General features: G+C 45.6%; 1 protein-coding gene across 1 annotated transcript in view; it reads left to right on the forward strand.

Annotated features, from left to right (window-relative positions):
• Positions 1 to 15,282, forward strand: part of PDGFRA (platelet derived growth factor receptor alpha) — a gene marked incomplete at its 3' end in the record, with an annotated part of 33,597 nt that overhangs the window by 816 nt on the left and 17,499 nt on the right. The window contains exons 2-9 of the mRNA XM_084266934.1: positions 6,323 to 6,383; positions 7,766 to 8,080; positions 11,041 to 11,304; positions 12,015 to 12,145; positions 13,427 to 13,598; positions 13,687 to 13,876; positions 14,401 to 14,516; positions 14,981 to 15,107. Coding sequence (XP_084123060.1) covers positions 6,335 to 6,383; positions 7,766 to 8,080; positions 11,041 to 11,304; positions 12,015 to 12,145; positions 13,427 to 13,598; positions 13,687 to 13,876; positions 14,401 to 14,516; positions 14,981 to 15,107 — 1,364 coding nt within the window. The 5' untranslated portion in view covers positions 6,323 to 6,334. The remainder of the gene's footprint in view (positions 1 to 6,322; positions 6,384 to 7,765; positions 8,081 to 11,040; positions 11,305 to 12,014; positions 12,146 to 13,426; positions 13,599 to 13,686; positions 13,877 to 14,400; positions 14,517 to 14,980; positions 15,108 to 15,282) is intronic.

Below are 15,282 nucleotides of genomic sequence, written 5' to 3' on the forward strand. Positions count from 1 at the left end.
AGGACTGGTACCTGGAGCTTTTCCAGTTTACAGCCCTTTCTCGCAACGGGAACGCCAGCCCTGCCGCATGCCCCGCCGGACAGCTGGAGCCCACCGCCTCCTACCCCGGGGTGGGTAAGGTCTTCGCGGCCACCGTTTGGATTTCGTCAAGCGCGAAGGTTGCAAACTTGCCAGCCTCTGCCAGGCTGGAGTCCCCTGGCAAAGTCCTAGGAGCGAGTAGGAAATGGCTTTTTGGCTGTCCGCGGCATTGCTCAACATTTTTGGACGCGGATCCCACAGCCCAGGAGCCGTTCCAGAGAACAGGACTTGGACAGCTTTTTCTGGAGCGAGCGGCGACAGATCTAGAGAGGCAGCAGCAACAGCCCCCGGGGTGCAGCCGCCAGCACCCGGGGCTTGCCCACATCCCGGCGGGGAGTCGGCAGAGAGGCAGAGGCGGGGGCGATGCTATGGCCCCCGCCCGCACCGGGGGACACGTTTCAAGCGCCTCTCGACGGCATTTTCGGCGCGTCTCTTGCAACTACTCCAGCTTCCTGGCGCTCCTCCGGGACCCAAGGCTGTACGCCCGGGGCGGACAGAGCATCCCTTCGGGCCGGGCGGGGACCGACAGACCCGTCCCCAGGGCTGCAGGATGTCGCTCCTCTTTGGTCCCACAGCTTCGATCCAGGGCACGGGGTGTGCCCCCAAACCGAGACGCCCGTCCCTTCTCCGGACACCACGTCCTCGGGGTCCGGCTATCGCCCGATGGAAGAAGATGGAGAAAAAGTCCTCGGGTCGCAAAGCCTGAAAAATGAGCCAGCCGCGGAGGGAAACACGGCTTTGCTCAGCTCCTCTCCATCCCCCCCTACCCCACTTTTCTTTTTCCTGGCTACCTCGCATTAAAAAAAAAACAACCCAACCAAAACAAAACCCCTCGCTCCAGCTTGGCAAACGCTTTCCTATTGTTTCTCAGACAAACAGCAAAGTGGCTGAGAGTTGCCATCTCGGCTAGGTTTGCTCGGCGTCCTGGGCAGCCTTTGATCCGCAGCGGCTTTAGCCGTCGGGCTCCGTCGAGGGGCAGCGGATCGAGAGGGAACAGGGGCAGCGCCCCTTCCCCGCTCCCTGGGGGCTCCCCGAGGGCAGGCAGGGTCTGGCAAAGCGTCCGCAGCCTGACGGGGGTTTGAGAGAGTGAACGTATTCCCCTCCCCCCCCGCATCTCCCATCTCCACCTCGGTCCCGCCATGCTGTAGATAACCCGCTGTCTCCCCGACGGGGCGCACAGGGGAAAAGGAGGGGCGGCTTGTTATTCCCTCGGCATCTCCCAGGGCTGGTGCAGAGCCCAGCTGGGGTCCCAACTCGGCTGCCTTAACTCCGTGTCCCTGGATGGGGCAAGAGACAGCATCAAAGCAAGGAGACAGGCATCAAAGGTTCCTCTGTCATCGGCTGATCAAAATATGAACTGTGGAGATCCCGACTTTTAACTCTGGGTCTAGAAACGCTGGGGAAAGATCTCCCAGCAAGGGACTTTGGTTTTAGCTTCTAGTTAACAAAGAGCACTTTAGAAAGGCCCTCAGCAAAACAGTGGTTTAGCCAACCTCAAAGCTTGGGGGAAAAAAAAAGTTTGGAGAAAAATGAGACCGCACAAAGCACTGGGATTGAGGAGTCCGCAAGCAAACCAGCTCTCCCAGCCTGCAGGCGCTCTCCCACTGCTTTAAAATGAGACCCCTTGTTCTGGCACTCCTCTCCCCGCAGGAAGGGGCAGGAGGTGTGCCAGTCCGGCTGCCGTCGGGCACCGGGGCCATCTTCACTGTTGATGTATGGGAAATCTTCATGTGCCTGTGAGAGGTATTAGGTTTCAAGGCAGCAGGAAGTAATAAATATTTTAATAAAATACCTCTCCACAGTGCTACAGTATCAAGCTGGGATTCAAATATAATGTATGTAGGCAGAAAAAGTATTGCATACCCCAGACCTTGCTGGTTATTTCCAGCTACACCAGTTGGGTTGAAAATGAGAATGAAGTGCATAGCCTTCTACAGTCCTTGCCTTGCTTGCATCCTTAGATCATCATGGCCACAATTGCACTGCTTCTTCTGCATGTGAACTTTGAGAAGTTTGATAGAAGATAATTGCTTCATTTATTTCAAAGACCAGGGAATGACTTCAGAGAGGTTATTTTTCCTGGTGGTGGCAAAACCTGATGATAATTTTAAGAAAGGAAGCAAGTAAGCAAACAGACCTTTCTCTCCCTCTTGCCTTGCTCTCCTGCTTGACTCATCTCTTTCAAGCCAATAAAGCTTTGCATGGGCACCCAAGGGAAAAGCTTGCAACAGCTAGGCTTCCTAGCTCTTGTGGTGAACAGAGATGGATTGGGTTTGGCACGCAATTGTTGTGAACACTTGAGTTGGGATCTGAGGTGTTCTTTGACTTGATCCTGAGAGCCTAAGTGAGTTGTGTTCCTTGGAAGTGTCTGTCCTTTTTGTCTGTTTGCTGGGACAGTCTGGAAAATCCTCTTTGGACCAAGTGGGGAAATTGAAACTTTCCAAATTGCCCCCCACCTTTAGGTCCTAAACTGGTGGAGTCTGTCCTTGAGGGCTGGGCTGAAGGATCAGGGCTGACTGGAAGAGTCGTTGGGTAGCAGCCATCACCAATTGTCCCACAGAGCCTGAAGCGCACTGTGGGAGCCCAGCACTGGTGTGCTGACCTGCATGCAGGCTATGCTGGATGCAAACACTTGTAAAGGGCTGTGAAACGAGCCTGGTTTTATGAGAATACTCATGCCAGTCTTTTTCATTGAAGGTATTTTCTTGCGTTTGTGCCTTTCCTCAGTGAAGCCTCCAGACCCGCCTGTTAGTGCTGTGGGATGGCTCTGCTCTTGTGGAGAACTGAGCCTGCAATTTGGGAACTGAGCGTTGAGAAATGCCCTGTCCGAACATTTACATTCAGGTAGTGACATGTGTCACAAGGAGGAAATGTTCTCTTTCCTTGGGCTGGCCTCAGCTCTTCCTGGAAAAGATCAGTCTTCCCAGAAGTAGACTGACAAAATCACCACTGAAATTATCCAGCCCTCTCATAACAAGCATAATCACATCATTACGTGCCAAGATTTGCAATCCAACTACTGTCCTCCCTCTTACAGACCAATAACTTGCTTTTCAACCGGGAAACTCGCATGAAATTAAAAATATAAGAAATTTGAATTTTAAGTTGGTCCAGGAGACCCAGTTTAGATTCCATCTGCCTCGGAGACCAGCCTTGCCTTCTGCGCGATGAGACATTTGGCTCACGAATGTGAATCAACATTGCCATCCTGTGGCCAAGAGTATGAAGTGTAGTGACTGGGGAGCTCACAGGAGAAAAGTCTGTTAGTCTCCTGTCTCCTGGCGGATAGGTTTGTCTTCTGCTTTGAACGAGGTCTTTGATTTACAGCAATATGAAAAAAATATATATAGATATTTCTGGCTTTTCTTGTTCCACCACCATGCTTTCTCTCCAGGTCATGTAGAACAATCACCCAAGAACAGCATAATTTTCTAAACACGTATTTCCATCAGCTTTCTGGATACTGATCTTTGGTGCAGTCAGTGAAACTCTTGTGGGAAGCCAGCTTGGCAGTGAGTGTTTCAGACTGACTCCTTACTGATAGCGGTTCTTCAGAAGTTCTTTTTCCTGATTTTGTTTTTTAAACCATTAAAGCACAAGATACCAAAATTTCAGCCCGATCCATTCAAAACCCAGTGGTTCAAGCAGATGCAATGACTGCTTTACCTTGGGCAATCAGCCTCCCCTGCAGAGAGTTTGGCAACCCCCTCACGACCTCACCTACCTTTCACTATACACGCCCAGGTTTCCAATGTAGCCAGCAATGTTCAAGGTATTCCAGCAATTAAAGTTGGTGCAAAGTTACGTTGTGTGTGTGCTGTCAGTGCTGGGCTTCAGGTTGTATAAATCTGCTGCCTCCATTGAGGTTACACCAATTTATGGTTTGCTGGAGTGGTTTTAGGACCTGGACCTGGCGTATTTATTCAGGGCTGATATTTGGGTGATATTTGGACAAAGAGGGCTGCTCTGCCATAAGGAAGGTAAAAAAGCCAATCCAGTGCATACAAATATTTAAGTGAATGTAAATAAACAAACCCATGGTAAGCATAGCTGTTTGGTGGTGTGGGAATGAGAAATGTGACATTGTGCCTGTGTTAAAACTTGACTCCGGCACTGAGGTGCGAGGATGTGCCCTAGGTGGGACTCCAGCATGCGTAAGTCAGATATAGCAGTGTAATTAAATCCAGTTCAAATAACATTTGAGCATGGATGGTGGGGAATCCTCAGTGCATTACTCTGTCTTACACCACGAGGAAGTGTTGCTCTGTGTCTTGATGAGATTAGCGGATCAGTGAAGGAAGATCAAAGCAATAGGTTGTGAAAGAAGAGCTGGCTGGAAAATGCAAATTTAGGAAAGCCCTCTGCAGTAGCAGCTTGAGGCACTCAGCTTTGATTTCTACTGCAGCCCAACGAGACAGCAAATTCGAAGGAGCACTTTGGAAACACCGTCAGCTGTACTTACATGAGTATAGGCATGGGGCTTCAGCTCTGCAGCAGTGAGAGCTTCTGCAGACTGGTGCTCCAGAGCTTTGTGTTTTGTCCTTCTGTGCTGCATCACTTGCACTGAGCAACACAAAAGGGAGAGAGATCTGCTGTTTCAGGAGAAAAGGCAGAAGTAAACTTGGCAGGCAGTGGGGTAAAATTGTCTTCTCAATCCTGGGAGATTAGGAGTCAGATCAATAAAGCAGACTATGGCAAAGTCTTTCAAGATTTGCAGTGGGTTACTTTCTCAGAAAAAAAAAATTATGGGATATAAATGTGATAAAAATGAGTAAGGAGGCTGAGATTGAGGAACTTCTTTGATGTCCCAGGGTCTGTTATCAATGGGAGACAGATACATAAACACATGGCAATTATTGCTAATTGAATAATCAGGCAAAATGCTTTGTCTCTGTTGGAATGTTGTCAGCTGAATTTCCAAAGTTGTTTGTACATGTTTTTGGGGGTTGGCAGTTTGGAAGTGTTCTAGTTCTGCTTCTGAGACTTTTATGTTTGATTTGTGTCTCAAATACTTTTTGCTTTAGAAAAGCGTGTTTGTCTGCTCCACACATTGTGGAAGGAAAGAGGGACTGGTTCAAAAACACTCCTTGGCATGTTATAAGTATTTAGCTCCCATATGGCTCTGGCACAGTCATACTAACTGGATGCACCTATGTGCTTTCCTGTCTCAGCATCAGGGGCTGAATACCAGAGGGTGAATAGAAACTCTCCAGAACCTTTGAAAAGTAGTCCCTGTCTTGGCACATCATCATTTATTTTACTCCTGGGTCTGTGTTTCAGATTAGAGGATCTTCCATGCAGTTTTTTTCCTCAATCTATATTGGCATTGGGCCAAATCCCATTAAAGTCACTGACCGAATGTCCATTGGTTTTGATGGGAGCCCTGGTTGTAGGAGCTTCTGCTCTGGAAATTATCTAGCAGGCTGCTTGAAGGTTTTAAGCAAAAATGTTGTTAGATGGCACAAAAAAATTGCATGGATGCTTATTGCCACTGCTGCCTCTTCAAGACCGATGCTTTAGGATTATGACTTTGAAAGTTAAAATTACCGTGTGTGATCTATGACTCTCCAAAGAGTTGGGGAGAAGAGATGCTCTGCAAGCGGCGGTGCTGGCCTACGGTCTCTCATCGATTCATTCCGCTAGAAAACTGCAGCATATGTTTTAAATAGCATGTCTCTCGATCAAGGGAATTCTTGCTAAGTAAACAATAAACACTGTTGTGTAGTATTGTGTTCAGTAAGCTATATATATATACATATGTACAATGCAAACCAAAAATACAACTCGGAGTTGTACTATTTGTATTAAAAGCAGTTTTTAAATGTGCTTTTTCTCCCATAAAAAGCTGCTTGCTGCTAAAAGGCCAGAATTTACAGCATAAAGCCACTGCATCCTCACTGATGCCTCTGTGCAGGGGTGTTTCTGTGGGCTCAGTCCTGGGGGCTGTGGTGGGCATCAAACCTGCTTGCAGGCGGTTTGAAAGACGGATGTGCCAGGACTTGGATCCTTACATTGCCAGTGTAGAGAGGGGGTTGTGGTCCCCATGTACCTTGTGGGAGGTGGTGGCACATGTCTCAGCAGGCTGTGGGTACGAGCTGGGATCCCGGAGCTGTTTCTCTCCGTGGCACCGTGCATAGTGCTGGGAAGCTGTGCTAGGGCACTGCAGGAGAGGCGTCCTATGAACCCTTGTTCCTGTTGTCAGTCCATTAACTGTCTGCCTTTTGCCTTCTCCTTTCTGTTTCAGTTGTTGGTAGCTATGGGTACTTCCCCACGGACATTCCTGATCCTGGGATGTTTTCTCACAGGTAATGTTTCTCAGTCTTCTAAGCCTCTCCACTCCTACTCCTTTGGAAATCTGTATTTAAGTATCACCCATGATAACAAATGCCAAATGGTTGCTGACTGGCTATGGGCTCAATTTTCCATCCCATCCCCTTGGTAGGCTAAGAGCCACCGGGACACCAATGCTTTTTCTAGCCTGTGCTGGCTACTTGGCCACCCCTACAGCTGCTATATCCCTTTCCCAGTGGATCTGCCCGCGCAGGGAAAGTGATCCTGCCTACCTCCAGCTGTCCCAGCCCTGCCCCGCTGGGGTTTCTCCAGCGGCGAGGCTGCCTGTGTGGGCTCCCTGCGTCCTCCCACGCCGCATCACCTCACCGCACTCGCCAGAGCTGCCCGCCGAACCTCCCAACATCTGCCGAGCGAATGGTGCCGGGAGGGGCGGGCAGGGTTTGCCACAGGGTGCCAAATATAGAAAGGCCCTGTAGATTTGAGATAACACATGCAGGGGTGAGAAACTGGTTTCAAAGGCAGGCTGGATTCCTGCTGTTGGTTTATTGCACAGAGCCCACTTTCACACCGTGGGACTAAGTGCCTGTCTATCAGGACTGCCCTGTCTGTTTTGTGACGAGTGTTTCATAGACTGAAATGGCAAATCTGTATCCCTGGTGGATTCCCCATTCTTTTAGGATGTGGGTCCTCTAATTTTCCTTCTAGGAGCTGGGTCTGCACCAGCCCACCTACAAATTACCTAGGTTTGCAAATCTGAGCCTCTAACTGTAGGTTGCATCTGACGACCAATGCCATCTACAACATCTAGTTCAGTGAATTACAGTTTTACTTGGCTATAAACCTCTGTACATTTTGGCTAGAGGCAGACCCGATGCACAAATTTTGGATTTAAGCTCCTGCTCCAGCCCTTCGCAGAAATAGAAGCCAGATGTAAAATGCAGGTGTTGGTCTTGGGAAGGGGTTTCTAACTTTCAGTTATGAGCTTGCTGGAAGGATGTCAGAACTGATGGTTCCCTGACCATTACTGAAAGGACCTGTAAAATGCCAGTGACCCAGCAGCCAGGGCGTGGGATTCACCCTCTTGCAAAGAAGCGGTGCCCACCTTTGGGCTGGGAAGCTGAGGTGTGGATTGAGAGTCATCTCTAACTTCACCTCGGTCTTTCACCTCTTGATTTGACAAACAGAAGTGAGCAAGCAAGCGCTTAGCATTTCAAAGGGAAGCCGTTTGCCATCCACTGGCAAAACTCTGGCTTTTAACAAGGGCAGATTTCCTGGGACATCGGCACCTCTGAAATGGTCAGAAAGCCAGCTACCCTGGATCCACTCTGCTTGTTTTCCCACCCGTGCTGAGGCTGTTCTGTGTGCTCATATGCTATTTATTCATGTCTTTTTGCAGGACCGTTCCTAACACTTTGCCAGCTTCCCCTGCCGACTATTGTTCCCAATAGGAATGAAATGGTGGTACAGCTGAATTCCAATTTCACGCTCAAATGCTCCGGAGACAGCGAAGTGAGCTGGCAGTACCCAGTGACTGAGGGAAGCCACAGGATAGACATTAGACATGAAGAAAACAACAGTGGCCTCTTCGTGACGGTGCTTGAAGTAGGAAATGCCTCAGCTGCTCATACGGGCTTGTATGTTTGCTATTATAACCACACTCAAGTGGAGGATGGGGAAGTGGAAGGGAAGGACATCTACATCTATGTGCCTGGTAAGTGGGGGATGCCACAGCCATACCCAGAGGTTTGGATGGGAGGGCTGGACTGTGGATGTTCAGAAGAGGCGTACTGCTGGTGACAATTTGCTGTCAGAGGAAAATAAATCACCCCAGGGCTGTTTCTTAACGTGTAAATCAAGACCAGCCCCCATGAGTCTATGGATACATTCCTCTTTCTATCGGTTTTCATGTCTTTGAGAAGAGTTTTAGTTCTCAAGAAGAGGGATGAATGTGCAGCTTCGGAGTTGAGGTTTTCCAGCCATCACGGGTAGTAGCCCTTGGTGGCCAGGTCAGCTCAGCTGTGGGAGCACGTCCAACCTTTGGGTTTGCCTGGCCCCAGGTAGGGATTAATGTAGACACCATTCAGGGGTGGCTTGGGTGGATATTTTGGAATGTGTACTGAGCAAACCAGTGCTGTGTCTGACACTAAAGCAGTTTCCAGATGAGGAAGGCCATACCTCATTCTTAACCTGAATTAGACTTGAACTGAGGACTGGAAAGAGCTGATGTGTGCAGAGGGCCTGGGAAACCTCAAGCAACAGAGACGTCTTGGGGGTGACTGTCACAAGGGAGGATGAAACACAAAGTGTTTTTGCTGGCCAGTTTGACGCAAGATTAAAAATATGGTGCTACCACGCAGTGCCCTGTAATTTTCAAAGCAATCATAGCCTTCCCTGGCCCTGCACTGCCTTGCTCTTTAGTGGTGGAAAACCTGTTGCACCCAGAAGAAGTGGCATCCCTTGTTTTTGGAAGTACCTATCCCTGGCTTTGCCCCCCTGCCCCCTTGCTCCAACTGTTCAGTGGCTTTCCATGCTATCCATGGTGTGAAGATCTTCGTTGTCATAGCTGAGATAGGCACTGGAGGCTGAGCCACAACTGGCTGCCTTCCTAAAGCCCTGTCTGGATGTTTCCTCAGCGCTGGCTGGGGTTCAGGGGATGAGTGGCACAACTGCAGGGCCAGGAGATTTGCAGTAAATATTCTGAGCAGGAAACGAAAGAGAGAAGATACTGCACATCATCCTGCAAAGCTGCAAGGCACTGTGAAGGAGAGAATGTCTGCAACTGCAAGGAAGAGTCTGGAAGGGGAAAAACTCGGGAAGCACTAATGGGACTTGTTTTAAAGGCAGTTTTGCAGTGGCATTAAGTTTTTGCAATTCATGATGTGTGATTTCAGGACAGTGATTCTTCCCAGACTTTTTCTCCATTTCCCACAAGAAATGTAAAATGCCTGCGTTCCTCCCTAAAGGAAGAAGATGTTTCAGCAGAGGCTGAGGGCTTTGGCACTTGTATCTCAATTTCCCAACAGCGCTAACCAAATCGCCAGAAGATGTTGTTGGTGTTAAGCAGCCTTGTAACTCACTCAGCAGAGGAATATAAAGGCAAGAGACGGAAGAGTTCTTCAAGAGGACTTTTTGGTTTGGTTTTTAAGTGCTTCTAGACATCAGCCTACCAGATTTTCAGGGCAGAAACACCCTGTAATTTTTTCCACTCACTAACCATCCAGATGTCATAAAGGCAGAAACATATCCTTTTCCCCAAATTATGGAGAATGTTTCTATTTCCACTATAAACTTTGTCTTTACAATTGTTTTTCCTGCAATGAATTAGGAGGGCAATGGGTGGCAGCAACCCACTTTAGCCAAGGAGGATTACGTTGAGACTTCACACAATATCCCATTTTCACTAACAGCACAGAGAAAACCAAACTAGGTGAATCCTGTTTCTGTTTTAAATTACAGTGGGAAAATGAATACACGGAGTTGGCAGTGCCTTTGGGATGGAGCGCTGTGTTTGGAATATTGCTACAAAGAGCCTGCCAGTGCAGCAGAAAGCCTATTGTTGGAGGGATTTGGATTGCTATTTATTAAATTTTATTATAAAGCTTTGCACAGAAGCTTCAGGCTAGCTGGGATTATTTGTTTATTCCGAATGGCCAAATGGAGATAATTTGAGGGCTGTGCTTTTTAAGTTGGATATGTTATGCAATTATGTTTTAAATGCAGACTTTGAATTGGCTGGGTAGGAAAGTTGGCATGTCTTTTGTTGACTTTAAAAGAATTAAAACTACCAGGTGTTTGTTTGCTTTTTTTCTGGTTGAATACCATATTTTGAAAGCCACATGCTGTGACCATAATGAACTGTGTCTCGTAACTGTAATGTTGGACATGTTAGAAATGCACGAAGATAAGTACTTTGAGCTATTTTTGGTGAAATGTGGCTTTAATGGTCTTCAGCAAAAACAAGGCAAAACTGATTCCTACTTTTTGACATTGGAAGTGTTTGGTTTTTTTTTTCTTTCTATTGTTTTCCCTGCTTATATATTGGTTAGGAGACAACTAGTATTATTACCAAAGGAAAAAAAAATCTAACTGAAGAAGATGAGTGATTTGTGCCAATAAGAGGCAGGGGGTTTAATATTTTTTTTTGTGTGTGCAGTGAATGCTGCACCTAAGTGCAAAATCATGTGTCATAAAAATAAGATGTTTAAGTCTAATTTCTTCCCTGAGATCTTTGATGTACTTATATCTTGATAGAGTTGTCTGTGATGAAGTGAATTAAATTTTTAGTCCTCAGCTATTGCATGAATGTTTTGACACTCAGTAGTGATTTTCTTACTTTTTGTTACCTAATGTGTTTTTTGCCCTCTTTCCTCAGCACCTCAGAAACAGGTTTAAGGCTAATAATAATAATAATAATAATAATGCTAAACATCTCTTTTTCTTGGTATCCTTTGCATTTTCTACTCTTTCCTGGTTTGTGTTTAGGCCAAATAAATTAAAAAAAAAAGAGATACTGCATCCACTTAGCATACCTTACCTGCAATATCTGATAAAACTGGAATAATGAACTTTCCTGGTTTGAGTTACGATCTATAAGTGATCATCGGTAACCAATTCTTGCACGTGGACTTACTACAAACAAGTCAGTGTAAAATTTCCTCTTGTTTTTTACAGACCCAGACATGCCTTTTGTTCCTTCTATACCAGAAGACCAGTTCATCCTAGTAGAAGAAGGTGATCCCACCATTATCCCTTGTCGGACAACTGACCAACAGGCTGAAGTGACTTTAATTAACAGTTTAGACAAGCCCATCCATGCTTTCTATGACAGCAAACAAGGCTTCATAGGGAATTTCCCTGCTGGCTCATATACATGCAAAACAATGGTTCAAGGCGTGGAGTTTAAGTCTGATGAGTTCCTCATCTATATTTTAAGAGGTATTTATTTTTGTTCATTTAAAAAAAACCCCAAAACCACTATTCATCCTGGTTCTTTCCTCATACTGCAGGAACTGTATTAGGACTAGCACCACAGGATTGAATCAGATACTTCTCAGTAGCTCCTTGTTCCTCTGTCATCATCGCTGGTTATTTAATCACTAATTTACTTGGTGCTTACATACAATTTTGATGTGAATAGAGTATGCTTAACTTTACCTCCTCTCCCAAACGGTTGCAAGAGAAGTCTGCTGTAGTCCATGTATCTTCCTCCTCTTTGCTGAACTGTAACTTAAAGGACTAGTGTTTCCTAGCAGTTTCTAATTGTAGGGCTTCGGGTAGTTTGAAAACTAGCACAATTCAAATATTTTGACAATAGCATTTTTATTGGCCAGCAATGGATTCTTAAAGACAGTCACTGATTAGTAAAATGGGAAATTATTTTTTTTACCAAGTCACAGGGGCATTTGAGATAGGGACTTCAAATTGCAAGCACAGATCATTCTTTGTGGGCTTGAACTCCATACGTATGCACCTCATACTTCAAATACACATTGTTCATATCAGTATAAACCAGCAGGACTTCCACTGAATTTTCCAGGTAATTCCTCAGTAGAGGAAATGAAATGGAAGTCTCCCCCTGAAATCACACTGCATGAAAATTGCATACTTAAACAAACTGCATCTGCTTTCTTTTTCTTCTCTTGTAGCTACTTCACAGCTGCCAGTTGAAATTGAAGCTCTTAAAACTGTCTACAAAACAGGCGAGACCATCGTTGTAACTTGTGTGGTCTTTGACAACGAGGTGGTGAATTTACAGTGGAATTATCCTGGGAAAGTGGTAAGTATCTCTTGTTTTACTTTATTTTTTGGTTTCAATGGTTGTTACTTATTGGGGAAGAAGGTGGGGTTGTAAAGTAGTCTTCTATGTGTGAGGGCAGCTGAGGAGAGAAAACAAAATCATTTCTTTTACTTTTAGGTTACCAGAAAAGAAAGTCAGCCCAAAAAAGTTAGAGTTTGCTTTTAGTAAGTATGCAAAGCATGAGAGGAAGGTGAGGTGTGACTAGGAATCCATCCTTGGAGGGAGGAATGCTGTCTCTCAAGTCTTGTGCTAGTTGTGGAAATAGAAAGATCTAGGAATGTCTTGGACATCTGCAGAGAGTTTTGCTGCTGGAGGTCAGAACCTGTGAAATGGCTCTCTTAAACCCTGGATTCTTTGGCATAATAGAGGAGGATGAAGAATCAAGTCCACAGATTTAGTTGTTCTTCATCATGCAGGTCTTCATTAAAATGAATCTTGCATTCAGTGTAATTACTCACCTATGAGAACTGCTTAGTAAAAAAACCTTAAAACTGGAGAACCTCAGAAATTTCCAAAGTGGCACTGACATGCTTTTGCACTGAAAACTTTTATTGGTTAGAGCCCATCTCCGTCAACAGAGAATTTCAGAGTATCCCACATGAAAAGGTCCCTGAATGGATAGAGTAGTCATAACTTTTAAGTTAAGATTCCAAGAGAAAAAAATTGAGAAAATTTTGTTCTATTTTCCACGTTGCACACTATAATCTTTCCTATATGTCACATTTCACACGTGTCCCCCAGCATATTTTTTGTTCCAGCCTCTCATGATAATATGGTCTACTATTCCCTCCATCATTTTATTTGCAGCAGTCTTCCTCTTGCCATAAATGATTCTTGCTTTGAGAATAGGTAGGACATAGTATCTAGCAATGGGTTACTTTGTGTCTAGTGGAGAGGATAAAATTTCACCCCTACTTCATGGGAAATGATCAAATAAAATTCAAAATAAAACCCCCACAGCTTTTATGCCTGAGGAGAAGATAGCATGAAAGCAGTAAAACACTCTTTTGGGCTGCTCCCCCAAATTTTGAGTTGTTTTCATTTCAAGTGGATGAATCATGCCTGTCCCCAAAAGGGTGTATTTTTATAGGCACACCTTTTGTGCCCGTTGCTAAAAATACATCCCTGACTGAGTAAACGAGCATTCTGTCATACAGAGTTTAGAGGACTGATCTCGTTCCTGTGGCATCGTATATCCTCAGTGGTGGGCTTTCAGCTCAGTAACCTAAGTAAGGTTTTTCTTCCTTCTCCAAACTACAGAAAGAAAAAGGCCTGATAAAACTTGATGATATCAAAGTCCCATCGCAGAAGCTGGTTTACACCTTGACCATTCCCGAGGCGTCAGTGAAAGACACGGGGGATTACGAATGCACGGCTCGGCATGCCACCAAGGAGGTTAAGGAAAATAAGAAAGTAGTCATTACAGTTCACGGTATAGTCTGGTTTTGGTGTCCAAAAATCATTGAGGTGTTGGGAAAATGCTGCACAGGGTTGTTTACACAACGCTTTTCCACTTACAGACAAAGGGTTCGTTCACCTGGAGCCTCAGTTTAGCCCCTTGGAAGCCGTCAATCTACACGAAGTCAAAAACTTTGTCGTTGATGTGCAGGCATACCCAGCACCAAAAATGTACTGGTTGAAGGATAATGTGACTCTGATTGAAAATCTTACTGAAATTGTTACTAGTTCAAGCAGAGTCCAGGAAACAAGGTAAAAATACCCTTCTGACCCTTACTTTGCTATGTTGACTTGAACTTCTCCCTCAGAAACCTGGGCACTGCTCCTGCTCTCTCTTTCCACCACAGTTTGTTCTTTCATCCTCAGTGGCATTTTTAAATCATTTATTTGTTTTCTCTTCCGAAGGGCAATGCTTAATCTGCCTCTTGTTATCCCCCTGATAACATCAACCTCTCCAACCCATAGGAATCTTAGTTTCTGAGCTCTAAGCCCCTTTAGGCCCTCCAATATGTCTCCACGTCAATAATTTCTGACTATTTCCAACAATATCAAGGGCTTTGTCAGATCCCTGCAGAATGTAACGATGTCTGCTTGTTTCTTACTGTAATTCTGTAGTTGTTTGCCATTTGAATAATGGTTTTAGTGTAAAGCCATGTTAGAAGTGCCAAGTGTCGCTACATTATAACCTCCACATATCCGGATTACACGTTGTGCCACAGTCAATGTTTTTTTAAGCCTGCCCCAAAAATACAAGGAAAAACTTCTCATTTCTGCAGGTTTCAGAGTATATTAAAATTGATCCGGGCCAAGGAAGAAGACAGTGGATACTATACTTTGGTTGCTGAAAATGAAGACGAGATCAAGAGATATACCTTCTCCTTGCTAATACAAGGTAAGGAGCCCTAAAGTGTCTTTACCAGAACTGATGGCCCACAGCAAAGGCCCTCAGCTTGCCTGGTGTACTGCGAGAAGAAAAGCGAGAACCAGGGTGTCCAGAGGAGTGCGTGCGTGCTGAGTCCTTGGAGTTCTCGTGCCCTGATCCTGGCTTTCACTTCAACTCTGGCCGTGAGCCAAAAAGAAACTTTATCCTCCTGCCTAAGTTACTCCAGCTGACAGCGAGGATGATAGCTCATTTAGTATGACTGAGGACGTGGCAAAAACCTCAGCACTTCCTTTTCATGGCTCTAGCCTAGGATCTGTTCTGTCCTGCAGGAGTTAAGGATGTGCTGGAGGAGTCTGGGTCTCTAGCTGACACTAAGCTGTCAGCCAAACATACCTGTCCTGGCTTATCTTAAATTTCAGGCTGCATTTGTAGGCCCTGATGATTATTTTACCAAACTGCTGTCTCCTTCCCAGTTCCAGCCCTGATCTTAGACCTCGTGGACAATCACCATGGCTCTTCAGGGGGGCAGACAGTGAAGTGCTTGGCAGAGGGGACCCCGCTTCCTGATGTGGAATGGCTGGTTTGCAAGGACATTAAAAAGTAAGAAAAGCGGGTGCTTTGTTGTCTAAAATATGGCTTGTCACATCCTTGATTAGCTTAACATTTTAGTTACAGTACCTCACTTTTCTCATCAAAGGCCAGCAAGCTATGGTTGTTTTCTTCTTTTTAGAGGCATGTTGCTTGTATTTCAGAGCTTGTTAGTGCTCTTCCTATT

The sequence above is a fragment of the Gallinula chloropus genome (assembly GCF_964237585.1).
Source record: "Gallinula chloropus genome assembly, chromosome: 7".
Lineage (NCBI taxonomy): Eukaryota > Metazoa > Chordata > Aves > Gruiformes > Rallidae > Gallinula > Gallinula chloropus.